This window comes from Saccopteryx leptura, chromosome 5 (genome assembly GCF_036850995.1).
Source record: "Saccopteryx leptura isolate mSacLep1 chromosome 5, mSacLep1_pri_phased_curated, whole genome shotgun sequence".
Taxonomy (NCBI): Eukaryota; Metazoa; Chordata; class Mammalia; order Chiroptera; family Emballonuridae; genus Saccopteryx; species Saccopteryx leptura.
Genome location: NC_089507.1, coordinates 210,048,425 through 210,065,441, shown reverse-complemented (window position 1 = coordinate 210,065,441; position 17,017 = coordinate 210,048,425). Strand labels below are relative to the sequence as shown.

Here is a 17,017-nt window from a genome sequence, read left to right as displayed (position 1 = left end):
TAAGAAACCTGAGTCCCAGGGAGGCTCGGCCCAGAACACAGGCCTCTAGAACCCTCCCTGTCTTCCCTCGTGCCCACCAGCATCCGAGGATGCTCAGGGACCCCTCCCCTCCCCCTGCCCCTCCAGCCCCGCAGACCTGGCAGGCACGCTATCCTGGAGTGGACGATCTCCATGCTCAGAGCCCCGATCCTGGGTCCTGGCCCTGGCGGCTCCTCGTCCAGAGTGGGGCCTCTTTCTGGAGGGTCTGTGGGAGCTTCTGGGAAATCTGCCTCTTCTCCAGCCAGGGAGCCTGAGTCAGCAACTGGGCCAGATGTTTTGGTCTGAGCTGTCCCAGCTGGGAAAACAACAACAAAGGAGAGGGTGTGAAGCAGAAGATGGATTTTCGGGAAGAGGGGAGGGGGATGTCCTCCTGACTATTAATAACAGCTTACAAACTACTGGTCTCCTGTGTGCTAGGCACTGTGCTGAGCTCCTTCCTTCCTTCTGGTGTCTCTTTGAACCTCAGAAGGACTCTGGGAGGCAGGTGAGATCCCCACTGCTCTGAGTGGGCCACCTGAACTTTGAGAGGTTCAGTCCTTGACCGAGGTCACTCAGCCAGGGCGTGGTCAACCTGCGCCATCAGGGACTCCGGCCATCCAACACAGTCACAACACCTCGCTCGATTCCAGAACCAGAGGACTTCAGGCCTCTTGACATGCCGCCCCGTGCTCTGACCTGCTGAGACTGAGCAGCCCGTGTGGGTCTCTGTCCCTGACCACCCGCAGTACCTGTCACTTCATCCCATCCCGGGCACAGTTCCCCTGTCCCGCTAAGCACGTGGACACCTTACCTTTCCCCAAGCACTTGGCTTGGCTGGGTCTGGGAGAGTAGAGTGAACACAAGACCTTCCAGGGCCCTTCATGCTGGAGTGAGGCTTTCTCTGGGCGCGCGGGGGCTTGCCTCTGCCCCTTCAAGAACGAGAATTTGAGCCCGAGAGTGGGGGATCTAGAGGAGGGAGTGTTTCGACCAGAGCCAGCCGCGGGCTTGGGAAATCTCCTGTTTCCCTGTTTAGTCCTCTCTCCCGGCTTGGTTTCAGCGGCGGGAGCGGCAGCGGGAGAAGCTGGGCCCAGCCGGGGAGACGATGCTTGTTTTGGTCCAGGCTTGAGCTGGACCGTGTTCTCTGGATTTCCCAGAGCTTCCTGCATCTTGGAGACAGCTGGCTCTTCTGAGACATCCGTCTTGAGAGCAGAGGAGCAGGGCAGTGGGTCCTCAAGGACCTTGAGGTAGGGCTCTGGGGGCTGGAGTTCTGAGTGGTGGGACGGGGCTTTCTGCTTGACTTTTCTCCTCGAGCCCGAGTGGCAAGGCTCCTCTTCCGAACTTGCCGGCTTTGTGCAAGCACATCTGTCCAAGGAAGGCCCCCCACTGGCCCCTGAGAGAGGAAGCATCCTTTGAGAGAAAGGGATATCTTTAACTCCAGATAATGCTTCCAGCGCCCCCATGGGTCGCCCGCGGGATGTGTCCACCTCCCTACTGGGGCTCTCTCCTCCGCGCTCTTGGGAAAAGTCCAGGAGGGCCACATAATCTCCCTCGAAGTCCTGGCTGGCCGCAGCGTCCATCCTGACGGCCACCTCCCCAGGCCTGCTTTGCTCCACCTTGATGAGTCCCGGGTACTTAATCCCATCTGCGCTGCCCTTACCTTTGGCCAAGCTCTGGCCAAGAAGCACCTGGCTACCTGGGGGCCTGGCCTGGTGCAGCTCTTGAGGGCCACTCAAATCGAGTGCCTCTAATTGAAGGGACCCCCAGGCCAGGGAGAGGACAGTCTCTGCTTGGGGTTTGTCATCCACAAAGTCTGGGCTGGTTATCCTGGTCCAAGGCACGGGGGCAATCCCCTCTTCTGAAGCTACCAGGCAGTTGTGTAGGGGACTTCCCTGAAAGTCGCTGTTGACGGCCTCCAGCCACTCTTGGGTGAAAAGTATCGGGTAGGATGACTGGGATACAGGCTTCGCGTCCACTGTGCGGAGGTCTAAGGAGAGGCACTTGATCGCGATGCAGACGGACTGCTCCGCCTGAGACTCCACTTGCAGGTAGAAGTCGCCCTGGCGCAGTAAGAGGGGGTTGAGGGGCGCCAGGTGGACCACGACCTTGTCCCGCAGGCACAGCGGCCAGCCCTGGTGCAGGAAGAGGCAGTGAGCGTAGGGGGCCTGCGGAGAGAAGGGGATGAGGTCGGAGACCCTGGCCCGGAAAGCCCCACCCACGGCTCTGCTCCCTTCCCTCTTCATTCAAGGAGGGATCCTGAGCGGGTTGGGGGCTCAGGGAGGCAAGAGAGGTGCCGAGGATGTCGCATCTAAGAGGGCCCCACCGTCAGGGTCCTACGAGTCACACAGCCCCGACAGGGAGTACCTCTGAAATGTTGCACCTTTGGTCCCAGCCCTGACCTTCAAAATACTTGCAAACCTACTGACCCGGGGGGAGAGCTTGAGTTCCAGGCACTAGTTTGCAAGCGCCTGTCCCATGAAGATCATCCTGTTGACCCACGTTCCCTTCTCCTCCCCATCTATCCAAACTCCTCCCACCCCAGCTCAAGCCTGAGCCCTCCACTTAAGGGAGACATGGGTTCCCAGGTCTGAGGTGCAAATGTTTGCAAATTATGGACTTAATGTCTTGGAGGCTTCTGTTTCCTACCTGCAAATAGAAATAATGACACATGTTTGGATTATTGGGCTGGTATGAGAAATAAGGGCAATTATAGATATATAACTTGACACAACACCTGGCATAGACTACTAGGCAATGTGTTCAATGAATATGATAATTCCCTCTCCCTTTGGCGACATTTATTCTACGGAAAAAATTGTAGGGATTTTCAACTCAAAAAATAGAGAGGTCATGTACTGCTTTTACACTAGTCTCTAATTTCTAAGTAGAGAAATCACAAGGGGAAGTAGAAACAGCATGGAGTGAAAGTCAGGAAATCTGACCCTGCCTCCAACTTGCTCGTGGCCTTGAAAAAGGCACGCCACTATTCTGGGCCTGAAATGTACATGCCAGCGTATATGTACTTCGCTGTGTATGTGGGAGACATGAACTTCCTGATAATTAAGCAGGTGTTCCCTGGAATTCTTAATTGGGGAACTAATGAGATTTGACCACACTTGTACCCCCAATTGATAAACTAGTTCGTGTCAGTCACACTGTAGATCTGGCTATCGAGTGTAGCTACTATGAATTTGGGGTTCTTTTGTCCCCAGAGCCACACTGTTAATTCCGCGCTACGACCCACGGCTCTGAGGTGACATGAATTCACCCGTAATTACAATGAAGTGGAAGTCACTTATCATTATTATTTTATATTAAACTCATTGGGGTGACATTGGGTAATACGATCGATCACATAGGTTTCAGGTGTACATGTCTATGCTACATCATCTGTATATTGCATTGTGAGCCCAACACTCCAAAGCAAGTCATTTTCTGTCTCACCATGTATTTGGCCCCTTTATCCTTTACTACACCCCGCCCCCCACAACTGAAAAGTGTGACCCTTTTTCCGGGGAGAAATGGGGAGGAGGATGGCACAAATGTAGTTTTCGTGGCCAAACAAAGGAAGTGAGTGGTTGTATAGCTTGTCAGGGAGGAGTGAGGACGGGGAAAGGTGTGTTTGCAATGTGGCTATGTGTAAGTTGGCTGCAAATGTTTCAGGGGGTCTGCCCGCCCTATCATAACACTGAGTGTGTATGGAGCTCCTTCTGTGTGCCTGGCCCTGTGCTAAGCATGTTTCCTTCCGGTTCCAACCATCTCTAAGTCTGGTCCCTAAGCCTGGACTTTTAGCTGCCACAGTCACTTTCTTTCTAACAATGAAACGATGCATGTGGTCCCCATCCTCACATTTCGTTCCTGATGTGCCTGCTAATAAAAGTGCAAACGTGAGGGACTCCTAGATGTCAGAGGGTAAGGGGCCAAGTGGCCCTCCTGCTCCCTTTGGAGGGTCTCCCTTCTGACTTACGCAGGCTGCTTCTCGGACTTGCTCACACAGGCGCTTGGCAGGGACCAGGAAATCCAGGAGGAAGCTCAGCCCATCCCCCCCGAAGTCAGACTCCAGGAGACGGAACACCTGCCCCAGGACAGTGGGCGCGGTGGCCTCAAAAGGAGGATAGAGGCCTGCCAGGGCGTTCTGGATGGCTGTGTCCAGGGAAGGGGGGTCCTGTGGAGGAGAGGAGAAGAGGACGGACAGTGATATTAGCAGTAATAACACGGGTGGTGGCCACTTCCCATAACTTTCCAGGGCCCATGTGACTCAGGCCCCTGCTAACTCTCTGACTTCTTCTCCAGCTCCTTCCCCCCACTCACCTCCTCCAGACACACTGGCTTTCTTTCCTGTTCCTCCAACATACGGGGGACAATCCCACCTCAGGGCCTTTGCACTGGCTGTTCCCTCTGCCTAAAATACTTTTCCTCAAGACATCCTCATTCCCTCACTTCCTGCAGGTCATTCTCTGGTCCAAGGTGAAACAGAGGAATGAAGGAAGACATTTAGGTCAGGGCCAGAGAGAAAGGGGAGGCCAGAATCCCCAAATCCCACCCCCTGACTGACTTGCAAACCTGCATTTTGAAGCTGAGCTATCAGGGAGGCCAAGCCTAAATTGGACAAGCCCCAGTCAGCATGCAAGCACCTGAGTGATAAGTGGTGGCAGTTTTTACCACTGAGTTTTAGGACAGTTTGTTACACAGCAATAACTAATTGATACAAGTTGATATAATTGAAACTTGAAATATGTGCTCCAGACTCATGTATCTAACTGCTTTCTGGATACCTCCTTAGAGGTCTATCAGACACAGGCCATCAACATATCAAAGCAATGATATCAAACATATCAGTACCTTCCTAAACCTACTCCTCCCCTGTGTCCCTGCATCAGTGATGGCCCCGCCATTCAGTCAGCTGCTGGGTCAAGAGACCTCATAACACTGTGCCCTCTGGCCTCCCCCGCCCACGAACAACCCTCAGCCGCATCCTACGCAGTCTCCTTGCTCCCACAGTGCACCTGCTCTCTTCTGGTCCCCTGGCCCCGCCCTATCCAGGTCCAGCCTGTGTTCCAATGAATCACTTCATTGGCTTCCAACCTCTAGTCAGCCTCACTTCCGGCCATTCTCCACCAGGACCCCGGAGTAACCTTTCTCAAATGTGAACCCGATCTCCTCAGTCTCCTGCTCAAAACCTTAAAGGTTCCCCACTACCTTCCGGAAGCATCAGCCTCCAGGCACCCGGGTCGCCGTGATCTTGCCGCTGCGCAGCTCTCTGCTCTCGCCTCCAGCTGCACTGCCTCTTGTGCTCCTGCCACAAGGACGCGTGCATTCTCTCGCTCACCTCCAGGCCTTTGCACGTGCTGTTCCCCCCCACCCCATGCCTTCCACTTCCATTCCCTCTTCATCCGGCTAACTCCTTCTCATTCTTCAAGATTCAGGTCAGCCCTCATCTCTTCCTGGAGGTTTTCTCTGACCTCCCTCCGCCTGTCCTGCTAGGTCAGGTGTCCCCTTTTCCGGGCATCTATGGGGCCCCTGTCACAGCGGTTCCCACGCTGATTTCTGTCTTCTTCAATGGACTTCAGGATCCCCGAGGACAAGAATGATAAGCAGAACAACGGTCCCCAAAGACACCCATACCCTAATCTCTGGAACCTGTGAACATGTTACCTTAACATGGCAAAGAGGGGATGAATGTTGCAGATGAAGCAAAGCTTTATGGTCAGCTGACCTAACACAGGGAGATTATCCTGGATTATCCAGGTGAGTGCCATCCAAACACCCACAAGGGGCCTCAACAGTGCAAGAAGGTTGCTGAAAAGGCAAGACTCGGGGAGCTGCGACTACGGGAGAAGAATCAAAGAGATGCGACGCTGCTGGCTTTGAAAATGGAGGAGGAGCCAAGGAATGTGGATGGCTTCTAGAAGCTGGAAAACGCAAACAGATTCTCCCCAAGAGTCTCCAGAAAAGAACGCATCCTGCCAACGCCTTGGTGTGAGCCCAGCGACACCCACGTGGGACTCCCGATCTATGGAACGGCAAGATCACTGATTCGCGTTGCTCTCAGTTACTGAGTTTCTGATCATTGGCTCCGGCAGCTACAGAAGCTAACACAGCTAACACAGCAGGCATTGGCTCCTGTTCCTCCCCGGTCTTCAGTCCCTGGCACAAAATAGGTGCTTAGTAAATGTTGTAGAAAATTGAACAACATGTCCCTCTCTCAACCACAGTTTTTCCATCTGTAACATAGGCAAATTGGATTAGACCAGAGATTTCCATCCAGATACAACAGAGTCCATGGTTACGACTTTCAACCCTTAAGCAGCAGAGTGGAGGCCCTTCTGGCTGCCTCACACTGATTACGAGCTCTGAGCGCAACTATCCCTGAGGAATGTAAAGGAAGTGAAGAATAAATAGGAATTCTTACTCGTATAATAGAGGCCCCCAGAGACAGGGAGGAGGAGGAAGATGATATTTCTCGATCCCAGCAAGACTCTAATGCCAGGAGGTTATAAAACAGGGGACACTAGCCCAGGGCTAAGTTTAGACAAATGTCAATGTCACCACTCTTCCTCAGTACCCACACAGTGCCGGGCACAGGACAGGTGCCCCCATCACTATTTGCAGGATGAATACACGGATCCTGATGGCCCCCACTTCCTCCCCTGCAGGAAAGAGGGGCCCGGCACTGTCAGAGTGGTAAGCTCAGAGGGGACGCTGGGTCAGAGGTACTTGAAGTCGAAAGTACACGTGCTCAGGAGGGTCTTTAATTTGGCAAACTGGTTGGCTCATCTGGCCTGGTAACCTCTTCCAATCACCCCCAAGCAAGGCTAAACCCCAGTATTATTTTCAACCCCCCATTCCCCCCCCCCCCGCAATCCTAACAGTAGCAGGGGTAATAGGAACATGTCTAACATCCGTGACCACAGACACACTAAGTCAATCAGACCATCACCCCTCGCCTGTCTCATGCCCTCCCCACTCCATCCAGCTTTCCCTAGGCCACTGTGTCCCCCCGGGGTTTCACTTCCCTGTGTGTCCCTTCCCTAGGTCTCCTTCCTCATGGGCACATGGAGTCAGCCTAAGCTTGTCTCATTTTGTGTTTGGAAACTTAACCATTCACTATCACCTTCATGAATCTTAGCTCACCCTAGCACTGTGTGCACTATTAGCACCTTCTGTTTTTCTGCAAATCCACTTACTTTTTAAAACACTTACGCCTGGCCAGGCGGTGGCACAGTGGATAGAGCATCAGCCTGGGACGCAGAGGACCCAGGTTGGAAACCTGGAGGTCGCCAGCTTGAGCACGGGCTCATCCAGCTTGAGTGCGGGATCATAGACATGTCCCCATGGTCACTGGCTTGAGCCCAAAAGTCGCTGGCTTGAGCAAGGGGTCACTCGCTTGGCTGTAGACCCCCTCCCGCCCCTGTCAAGGCACATACATATGAGAAAGCAATCAGTGAACAACTAAGGTGCTACAACAAAGAATTGATGCTTCTCATCTCTCCCCCTTCCTGTCTGTCCCTATCTGTCCCTCTCTCTGTCTCTGTCGCAAAAAAACAAAAAACAAACAAACAAAAACGTAATTGCCTTGGAAAGGGAGACTCTGTGTCACCAGACTGGTTGTGAGGATGCGACCAGATTGCGCGAGTTCAGGCTCTGGCTCTGCCACTTCCTGACTATGTGACCTGGCAAGTTACTTACCTCTGCTCTGCCTCCATCTCCTCATTGTTAAAAGTAGAGGTTGTAATCCTACCGCCTTAAAGAGTTGAGGGCCATTCAGTGATAGAAGGAATGTATTAATAAATTCTCCGCACGGGGCAACCACTTAATAAGTGCTCATTAAGCAACAGCCACTGCTGCTGTTCTTGGTTTATTTTATATTATAGTTATTATTCTATCACCACCTTAAATGGTAAAATCAGTAGCAAGTGGCATACATAAAATGAAACTCCAAAAATAAGCACCCACGATGCATGGGGTGGTTTTTATATTATTTTATTTATATAAATATATTTATATTTGTTATTCTAATAGCTATAGTATATATATATCTTCTATAAGCATATATTTATATAAATAATATAACATATCTCAATAATAAATCTATACTTTGTATAGAAAATGCCTTATTTAACGGCTCTATTTCTATCATATAAAAGATAAACTATGTTTGAAAGTCACAGTAGATCATGAAAACAAATACTGCCGTGAAATTCAAGAGAGGGCTGGTTACCTCCTAAAGGCTCAACAGGTTTTCTCTCCTTCTTCCCAAAGATACCGCCCTCCATGAGGAAGATTTGTCAAAGCCCTCTTTCACCAGAGGAAGGCAGGGTTTCTCTCTGGGTCCTCAGAAGACCGGAGGAGGAGAATTCAGAAGAAACTGACTCTTACTACCCCAGTTCCATGTTATTACGTTACAGTTTGTGACAACCAATGTCGCAACTATAGCCTGCACCCCAGCCTCTGGGAGCAACAAGCTACACCATCTCTTCCCTCATGTGCCTCAGTTTCTCCATCTGTGCATGCCGATTCTAGTTCCTAACCTGTCTTGCTCAGAGGTTGTTCTGGGGATACAAGGAGGTAACAGTTGCAGGGGATCTTGGGAAAAGGCAGCTGTTGCTATCGTCACTGATTACTTACTTTTACGCGTCCTGTCGGACGAAGCTCAAGTCCCAGCCTCCGTAGAAAGACATCTTCCCCCTCCAAGAACAACAAGTTTCCAGACACCTACTGTGCACCAAGCCGTCTATTCATTCTCTCTTACTTAGCCACACAAAGATCGCAGGAGCTAAGCAGGAACATCCCATTTTGCAGATAAAGAAACTGAGGCTGATGTTGCCCAAGTTCCCAGAGAGAAGAAGACAGAGCCAGGATCCAACTCAAGCCTGGAACAGCCAAGTCTGCCCTCTTCTCCGGTCCCTTGTGCTTGGTCTGTCTTGGGGCCACCATCAGCCATGGGCAGCCACCAGCTTCGAAGGTGGCCTTCCCAACTGCCCGTCCTGTGCTGTTTCCAGTGGGGCCTAAGGACGCTGTTTACCTCTCACAGACTGAGGCTCGCAGACTGGAATGGCCTTGGCTTCACAAATTGGCTCGGCTTCCTGCACACACGGTAACCATTTAAGGGGCAGCCAGTAACAAGGAAGAATGTTCCAAGTTAACAGGACTCCGAGCTCTTGGCCAGAGCATTACCTGCTATAGGCCCAAACCCCAGGGGCTCATAAGCTGTCCAAGTATTGGGGGAAACACGCCGTGAAGGGGACCAGGCAGCAGCAGGGAGGGAAGCTGGCCCCTCTCCATTCACAATCAACCTGGCAGCCTAGCCTGGGACCACAGGAACCCAAACACCGTGGGCCAGACGTGGGCCCCTCAAAATGATTTCCGTGAAACTTAATCAACGCGTTTCCATTCCTGCTCAGTGAGCGCAGCGGGGCTGGGCCTTTTAACTGCTCCCCAGCAGGAACCCTGGCGGGAGACAGCATGGAGCTGGAAGGAAGACCAGAGACCAGGCGGAGCCAGTGTGCAGCCTGGGCACCCCCCTGCAGCCCAGGGCCAAGGGAGGAGCCCCCAGGGGGACCAGCTGAACCCCACCCATGGGGCTGGCACCTATGCGATGCTCACAGACCTTCTGAACCGACACGGCGACCTTGTGTGGTGCCAAAGGACTCAGAGACATATCTGTGCCCAGCAGTCCCATCCGGGCACGGGAAGAGAGAAGAGTGAGGTTTTCCGTATTCTTCCGTCTCAAGGTCTTTATAAGGAGCCTCTATTACCATTGTCATCCTAAGTATTATCTTTATATAGAATAAACAAATACGAAGTCACAGGTTGGTGCACTTTACCTACATACATCACTCCTATAACTCTGACCCAGATCAATCCCACCGCCCCAGAGAGAGGCCCCCTCCCAGACCACCTTCCGTGCCCCCACCCCCACCCCAGGAGTCACTGCTCTTCTGACTATTGGAATTTGTGTGTGTGTGTGTGTGTGTGTGTGTGTATTTTTCTGAAGTTCGAAATGGGGAGGCAGTCAGACAGACTCCCACATGCGCCTGACCAGGATCCACCCGGCACGCCCACCAGGGGGCGATGCTCTGCCCATCTGGGGTGTCGCTCTGCCGCAATCAGAGCCATTCTAGCACCCGAGGCAGAGGCCACAGAGCCATCCTCAGCACCCGGGCCAACTTTGCTCCAATGGAGCCTTGGCTGCGGGAGGGGAAGAGAGAGACAGAGAGGAAGGAGAGGGGGAGGGGTGGAGAAGCAGATGGGTCCTTCTCCTGTGTGCCCTGGCCAGGAATCAAACCCGGGACTCCTGCACACCAGGCTGACGCTCTACCACTGAGCCAACCAGCCAGGGCCTGACTATTGGAATTTTTTAAAAGAGAAATTTCCATACAGTTTGCTCTCCACTGTGCAAAACCACGTGTAAGCCAAGAGACCACCAAAGGGTGTCAATGGCGGCTCCCCTTGAGGGCTGCGGCAGGCAGAGGCCTTGTAAGGCTCCGGTTCCTTCTCTTCGTTGTTTTCCTGGGTTTTCCAAATGATCTGTAACTAGCTTGTTGGGCTTTTATAACCAAGGGGAAAAAATAAAAGTGTGATTGTGTGTGTTTTTAAGGCCGGTTCTCTTTTTAAATGGTCTCACCAGATGTCGTTAGCGGCGCCTTCTGAGACGTGGGCTGAACTTTTCTTAAAGGTCCAGACTTGGCATTTGCTCCAACAGGCAAAATTTTAGGAGCAGTTAGCATCGGTACCTCCTAGCTCGGGAAGAGAGAGGTCAGCTGGGAAAAGCCGAGGTCAACTCCCCGCTCTCCACCGCTCCTGCTCTCCACCACGGCTGAAATGCCTTCGGGAAGGTGGGATTCCATCCCTGACACACTGGGTCAGCTTGGTATCAGTTTCCCCACGTGTTAAATAGGGGCATTTATCTATCCCCAAGGGCCATTCCAGCAGGGCCATTTCTAGAACTCAAGGTATAATTAGATCCGGGGAGAATCTAAACCAGGCACCACAGATGCAAATACCTACAGGGACCTGACAGGTGACACGGAAGACAGAGCAAGCCACGTGTGAGAAAAACAACCCCTCTAGCACTTTGATGAGTGGGCCCCCAACAGTCATCCTCAGTGTCGGGGAGGCAACAGGGAGTATTGAAGCCTGAAGCAAACGCCTCTCTCCTCAGCGTGAGCCCAGTGTTGCTTTAGCCTAGTATTGCCTGATCTATGGATATTTTAGGAAAACTTCCCAATTTTTTAAAGGACGGCCAAAACAAACAGATCCGTGAGCCTGCTCTAGCCCAGCAAGGTGTCAGGCTGTGACCACCCGCCTCAACTACCTGGGACATTCCTCTAGAACGTCTCCAGGCTGGAGAATCTGAAGCCAGTATTCTGCCGCTCTGGCTGCCAGAACGCTCTTGCTCACGTCCAACTAAAACCTCTCTTGCTTTAAATCCTTATTTTGGTGTGGGTGGAGGTATGAGTGAGAACTGGCTCCTTCTAAAAAAGAAATAAAAGCTTTTCAGAAACTGGATAAAAACATTCCAGTTGCAGTGAACTGAGAAGCTAGTGGGTGTCAGAGACCCAAGTTCAAGTCCGGCACTGCCATGTACTCTGTGTAAGCTTGCGCAGGTCCCGTCACCTCTCTGACCTCAGCTTTGTGTTTGCGCCTTTCTCTCCTGTCTCCTCTGCCCTTGCCCTAGGGCTCCCCATTTCTCACCCCAACTGCATGATAATAACAATTCTAACTAGGGCTGCTTCTTACTGAGCAAGGCTTCTATGTCAAGCCTTATGCTAAGCTCTTGCCATGGATTGTTTTATTTCATCTTCCCAACAAGTTTATTGAATGGGTATTTTTATTCCCATGTTACAGGTTGAGAAACTGAGCCCAAGGCTCTACTGTCAGTAAATGGTGGAGCTGGCATAGAAACCTGTGCAGATAACTACCAGCTCTTCTGCCTCTTCCCCAGGCTCCCTCCCACCAGACCAGCCTCTCCTTTGGCCACCACAGGGGCCTTTGTGACCCTCAGCTGCTTAATCACCTTGAGTGGCTCCCCGTTGCCTTAGCAACTCAGCCTGACACAGGTGGCCCATCAGTCTCCACCCAGCATAGCTTTCCTACTTCTTCTTTTTATTTTTTTTAATTTTTTTTTTTTTCTGAAGCTGGAAACGGGGAGAGACAGTCAGACAGACTCCCGCATGCGCCCGACCGGGATCCACCCACCAGGGGTGAGGCTCTGCCCACCAGGGGGTGATGCTCTGCCCCTCTGGGGCATTGCTCTGTTGCGACCAGAGCCACTCTAGCGCCTGGGGCAGAGGCCAAGGAGCCATCCCCAGCGCCCGGGCCATCTTTGCTCCAATGGAGCCTCGGCTGCGGGAGGGGAAGAGAGAGACAGAGAGGAAGGAGGGGGTGGGGGTGGAGAAGCAAATGGGCGCTTCTCCTATGTGCCCTGGCTGGGAATCGAACCCGGGTCCCCCGCACACCAGGCCGACGCTCTACTGCTGAGCCAACCGGCCAGGGCCTTTCCTACTTCTTCTAAACACTCTTTCCACTCTAGCCCGGGCCTTCCCATCACCCACATTCCGCATTCATGAGTTCTTCTTGTTATTCTCATTCCTCATTTATTGTTTACTTAGTATTGTTATTTACTTCACATTCATCTTTTTCTCGATTCATTTTCAACTCAAATACATTTATTTGTATCTACTATCACGTGTGTGGGCTATTTAGATGATTTCCTAACACTCATTAAGATAAAAAGCTGTAAGGAAAAGCGTTCATCTAAATGCCACCTGAAGTCTCTCCTCCGAGGTGTTATGCTAAGTGAAATAGGTCAGACAGAGAAATACAAATACTTTATGATTTCACTTTTATGCGGAATTCAAAGAACAAAATAAACAAAACAGAAGTCAGGTTATAGATACAGGGAACAAACTGACAGTTGCCAGATGGGAAGGGCGTTGGGGGATGAGTGAAAATGGTGAAGGGGTTGAGAAGTACAAATCAGTAACTGCAGAAGTCACGGGGACGTGAAGTACAGCGTGAGGACTATAGTCAATAATATTGTAATAACTGTACAGTGCCAGGTGGGTACTGGAAATATCGGGGTGGGGGGACTTTGTAAAGTATCTGTCTAACCACCATGTTGGACACCCGAAACTAACAAAAAATAATATTGAATGTAAACAGTAATTGAAAAATAAAACTAAAGAGCATAAAAAAAAATAATAAAATAAAGTCTCCCCTCCAAGGACCCATAGTAAGCGCCCCACCTTGGGAAGCACTGCATCCCTCCCTGGACTGGTGAGCTCCCTCCCACACTTCAGAGCCTGGTCCACCTGCATCTCTCCTCTGCTCATGACACATGCGCTTCCAGGCAAAGGGATGGACTCCCACTGCCCGCCACACAGCACCAGAATTCTCAGACAGGGGGCCTGCCCAGGGCTTACACATCTCTCCCCCCAGTCCTTACACAGGAACTGGCACCCAGTAGGTCCTCTGGGGGACCACCATGAAGCAGGCACCTTGAAATGTTGCATGAGTCGAATTGGACTCAGACAGTTTTTCCCAAAGCGAGGAATAAGATCACCACAGGTGGCCCACAAGACCATTTGGGGAGGATGTGAACTCAGCATGAAGTCACAGTAAAGAAACTACTCTGATGTTCTGGTCCTCTTGCTGACACCAAAGAGAAAGTCTCAGCTCAGTGCCAGTATATCTTGAACACCTCTCAACACTTAGTCATTACTCCTTTTAACAAAAGGAGAGCAGTCCCCGGGCTTGGACTCATCCACAGCCAACCTCATCCAGCCAGAATTTTCTAACATGGATTCACCTTTGTTGTATATATTTTTACAGTTACTTTCTACTTATGACAAGGGACACTGATTTTTCATGGTCATGATATAAAGTGTCCTGTTTAAATAAAATTTTTTAGGTTTACAAAGCAAGTGTATATAAATAAAGATATTAAGCAAAGAATAAGGAGTAGATTTTATTATTTCCTATATCCAATAAGTGGATATGCAAGAAATTTTCTGATGATACTGAAATTACAGAAATGTGGGACTGGATAAAACCCTAAGCCCCTTTGTCATAAGATGCTCCAACACTGGGCTGCTTCAGAACACTATGTAGCCACTAATCAAATTATCTCACAAAACTGACAACTGTGAGGAGTGTTGTGAAGGAGAGATATACAGCATGCTAGAGAGAGAGTCAGGAAAATCAGGAAAGGCTTTCCTGAGGAGGTGACATTTGGGTGGAGATACACAGGATGAATAGAATTTATTAGGGGAAGAGGTTCCACCCAGCAGAACAGCATGTACAAAGGCTCTGTGGCAGGAGATAACATGAAACATGAGAGGCTCTACACCAGCGGTTCCCAACCTGTGGGTCGCGACCCCGGCGGGGGTCGAACGACCAAAACACAGGGGTCGCCTAGGCGGTCGCGACCTACAGGTTGAGAACCGCTGCTCTACACCAAGGTCAGAGTGTCTGGAGTGTACAGGTGAGGCCAGAGAGGTAGGCGGGTGACAACCTTTAATACTTAAAGACAACAGTGGGAGGGGAGTCTGTTCATAATTCCCATTCGGAAAAGAGTTGTTCGTGTTTTGAGAAGACTACTCAGTGCCTGACCCTTGATCTTCGGGCCTGGGGTTCAGCAAGGAGTTTCTGAATTCTAAGATAAATAACTAAATTAGATTAAAAACCAGGCAAGGTTTGGCAAATACCACTTGGTGCAGGTGGCTCTGGGGTGGGCGTGACAACTGAGTGCAGGTTCAGAATTCATGCTGACCTGACTCTAAGTTCTCGGTAGGGTGACCTTGGGCCGCCACTTAGGCTCCCAGAGTCTCTACTCTTAGAGTTGGTGTGAGTCACACGAGCTCCCACATGGAAATTGCCTGGTGCAGGGCTTTGCCCGTGGTGAGAGGTGAATAACATTAGCTTATGATGATCATTGCCAAACAGCTCCAACAGCAGTGTGTGCGCACACCTGCCCTGCTGGTACAGGAATCTAGGAGCCTGTCTGTGGTGTGCACGCAGGCGTGTGGCCATAGTTTGGCAGTGTGGGAGAGCAGGTGCACAAGGCTTGCCTGTGTGAGAGGGCACGTGTGTTCAGCCGTGCGAGTCATAAGGATCATGCTTTGGGGGGGTGTAGTGTGTATGTGTATATGCATGTGAACACGTCTCTATATAGAATTGTGTGTGTGGACTGGCACATAGTGAAAAATCACACGAATTCAACATGGTAGACCACAGTCAAGGGGGAAAGCCCTGGCCTTTCTTCACTGTGCTCTTCCAAATCCCGACCACCCTTGTGACTGTATGAATCTGCCTGGGGCTCCCGGGCCTGTCTGGAGCTGGGCTGGCATTCTCCGAAAACAGACTTTTCTTTCATGCTCTATTCAAACACACACACACACACACACACTCACACTCACAAACTCGTTCACACTCACACGCGCCTGTTCCAACCCTGAGGTGTCAGCCCAGGAAGCCACAGTGTATGGGTTTACCCATCCCCTCTCCCCTCCCACAAGCCTACCTCCCACCCAGTTCCCATGGGAGCACCTCCAGTCAGGACAGTGTGCCCATCTGACCTTCCTGCCCTGAGTCTAAAATGGTTTTAGTGGGCAACGTCCTCCTTTTCACTCATCACCCTGAACCCTCCTTGCCCCGCACTGCCTGACCGTGCTCAGAGGGACCTTTAACCTCCAACCCCATCGGAAACCTGCGTGGAGACAGTGGGAATATCTGCCGCTCAGGCCCAAGTCTAAAATGCAGCACCACCCCAAGTTGGGTCCAAGGCCCTGGAGCCAGGATTCCAGCTCTGCGCTGTGCTGTGGGATGGGCAACATCAAAGTTTACAAGTTATCCAGTCTTACTCATCCACTGTACACACGGAGGGCCGGAGGCCCAGAATGCGGACGGGCATGGCCCAGCGATGGGTCTCTGGGCCTCCCCACCACCCACCCCTGCTGGTGGGGGGCAGTTGAGCACAGAGCCCCGGCAAGGTACTGAGGGTCGTCTCAACGTCAAAGGTCAGGGTCTGTGCTGTACACTCCCTCGAGGACCCCGTCAAAAAAAGACAGAGGGAGGTGGTCCAGGCTTTGGCAGGCGTTACCATGGTGACGGGCTACAAGCCACAGGCTGCTCCTCTCCCGGGCGTCGGGTCGGTTGGTCCGCGAGTCCGTCTGTCCGGTGCAGCCCGGTGCCCAGCCTAGCACTGGAGCGGGCTGGCCCGGAGCGCCGACCCCAGCCTCATCTCCGAGGGGAGGCAGAAGGGACAGGGAGAGGGACAAGGGGAGGAGGCGCCCGAGAGACGAGCGAAACCGAGGCTGGACACTGCAAGAGACGAGGGAGCGGCGCGGCTGCGCTGCCTGCCCGGCCACCACCGAGGGGCGGCCGCCTGGGCGGGGCGGGGCGGGACGGGGCGGGGGCTGCCCCAGGTCTCCGCCCGGGTGAGCGCTTCCCGCGTGGGACCCGGCGGCGGCGGCGGCGCGACGTTGGCCTTTTGTGCCGGCGTCTGTCTCCCGCCCCGCCCGCCGAGCGCGTGATGAGAACCAGGCGCCCGGCTCCAGGCTCCAGGTCTCAGCCGCTGCCAAGAGGAGCTCGAGCCGGCCCGCAGCCGCGTCCTGCCGGCCCCTCCCCTCCCCTCCCCTCCCCTCCCCTCCTCTCCCCTCCTCTCCCCTCCTCCTCCTTGCAGCGCCCCCGCCCCAGACAGCCCCCATTTACAGACAGGCAGAGCGAGGCAGCGCCTACCGACTTCAGGATCAGATCTGGTTTCGAGCCCCCTCATTATCCACTTTTTAGTTGATGGAATCTGGCAAGTAACGAACCGTCTTGAGCCTCAGTTTCCCCATCTGTAAAATGGGGTTGGTGATGATATGGTGTTGATGACGACGGTGATAATGATGATGATACCTGCCTCTTAGATTTGGTGGTGAGGAGTAAACATTTGTGTCTCCCAGATAATGACTACTTTTGTGACCTCTACCAAGCCCTGTGTCACAGCTAGAAA

General features: G+C 52.3%; 1 protein-coding gene across 2 annotated transcripts in view; it reads right to left on the bottom strand.

Moving 5' to 3' along the window:
• KIAA1755 (KIAA1755 ortholog) overlaps positions 1-16,346 on the bottom strand; it is a 32,170-nt gene extending 15,824 nt beyond the window's left edge. For both annotated transcript variants that reach the window (XM_066387835.1, XM_066387836.1), the window contains exons 1-4: positions 16,121-16,346; positions 3,983-4,180; positions 830-2,180; positions 137-334 (exon numbers count right to left, since the gene is read on the bottom strand). In XM_066387835.1, coding sequence (XP_066243932.1) covers positions 137-334; positions 830-2,180; positions 3,983-4,180; positions 16,121-16,123 — 1,750 coding nt within the window. In that variant the 5' untranslated portion in view covers positions 16,124-16,346. The remainder of the gene's footprint in view (positions 1-136; positions 335-829; positions 2,181-3,982; positions 4,181-16,120) is intronic.
• Positions 16,347-17,017: the final 671 nt, after the last annotated feature.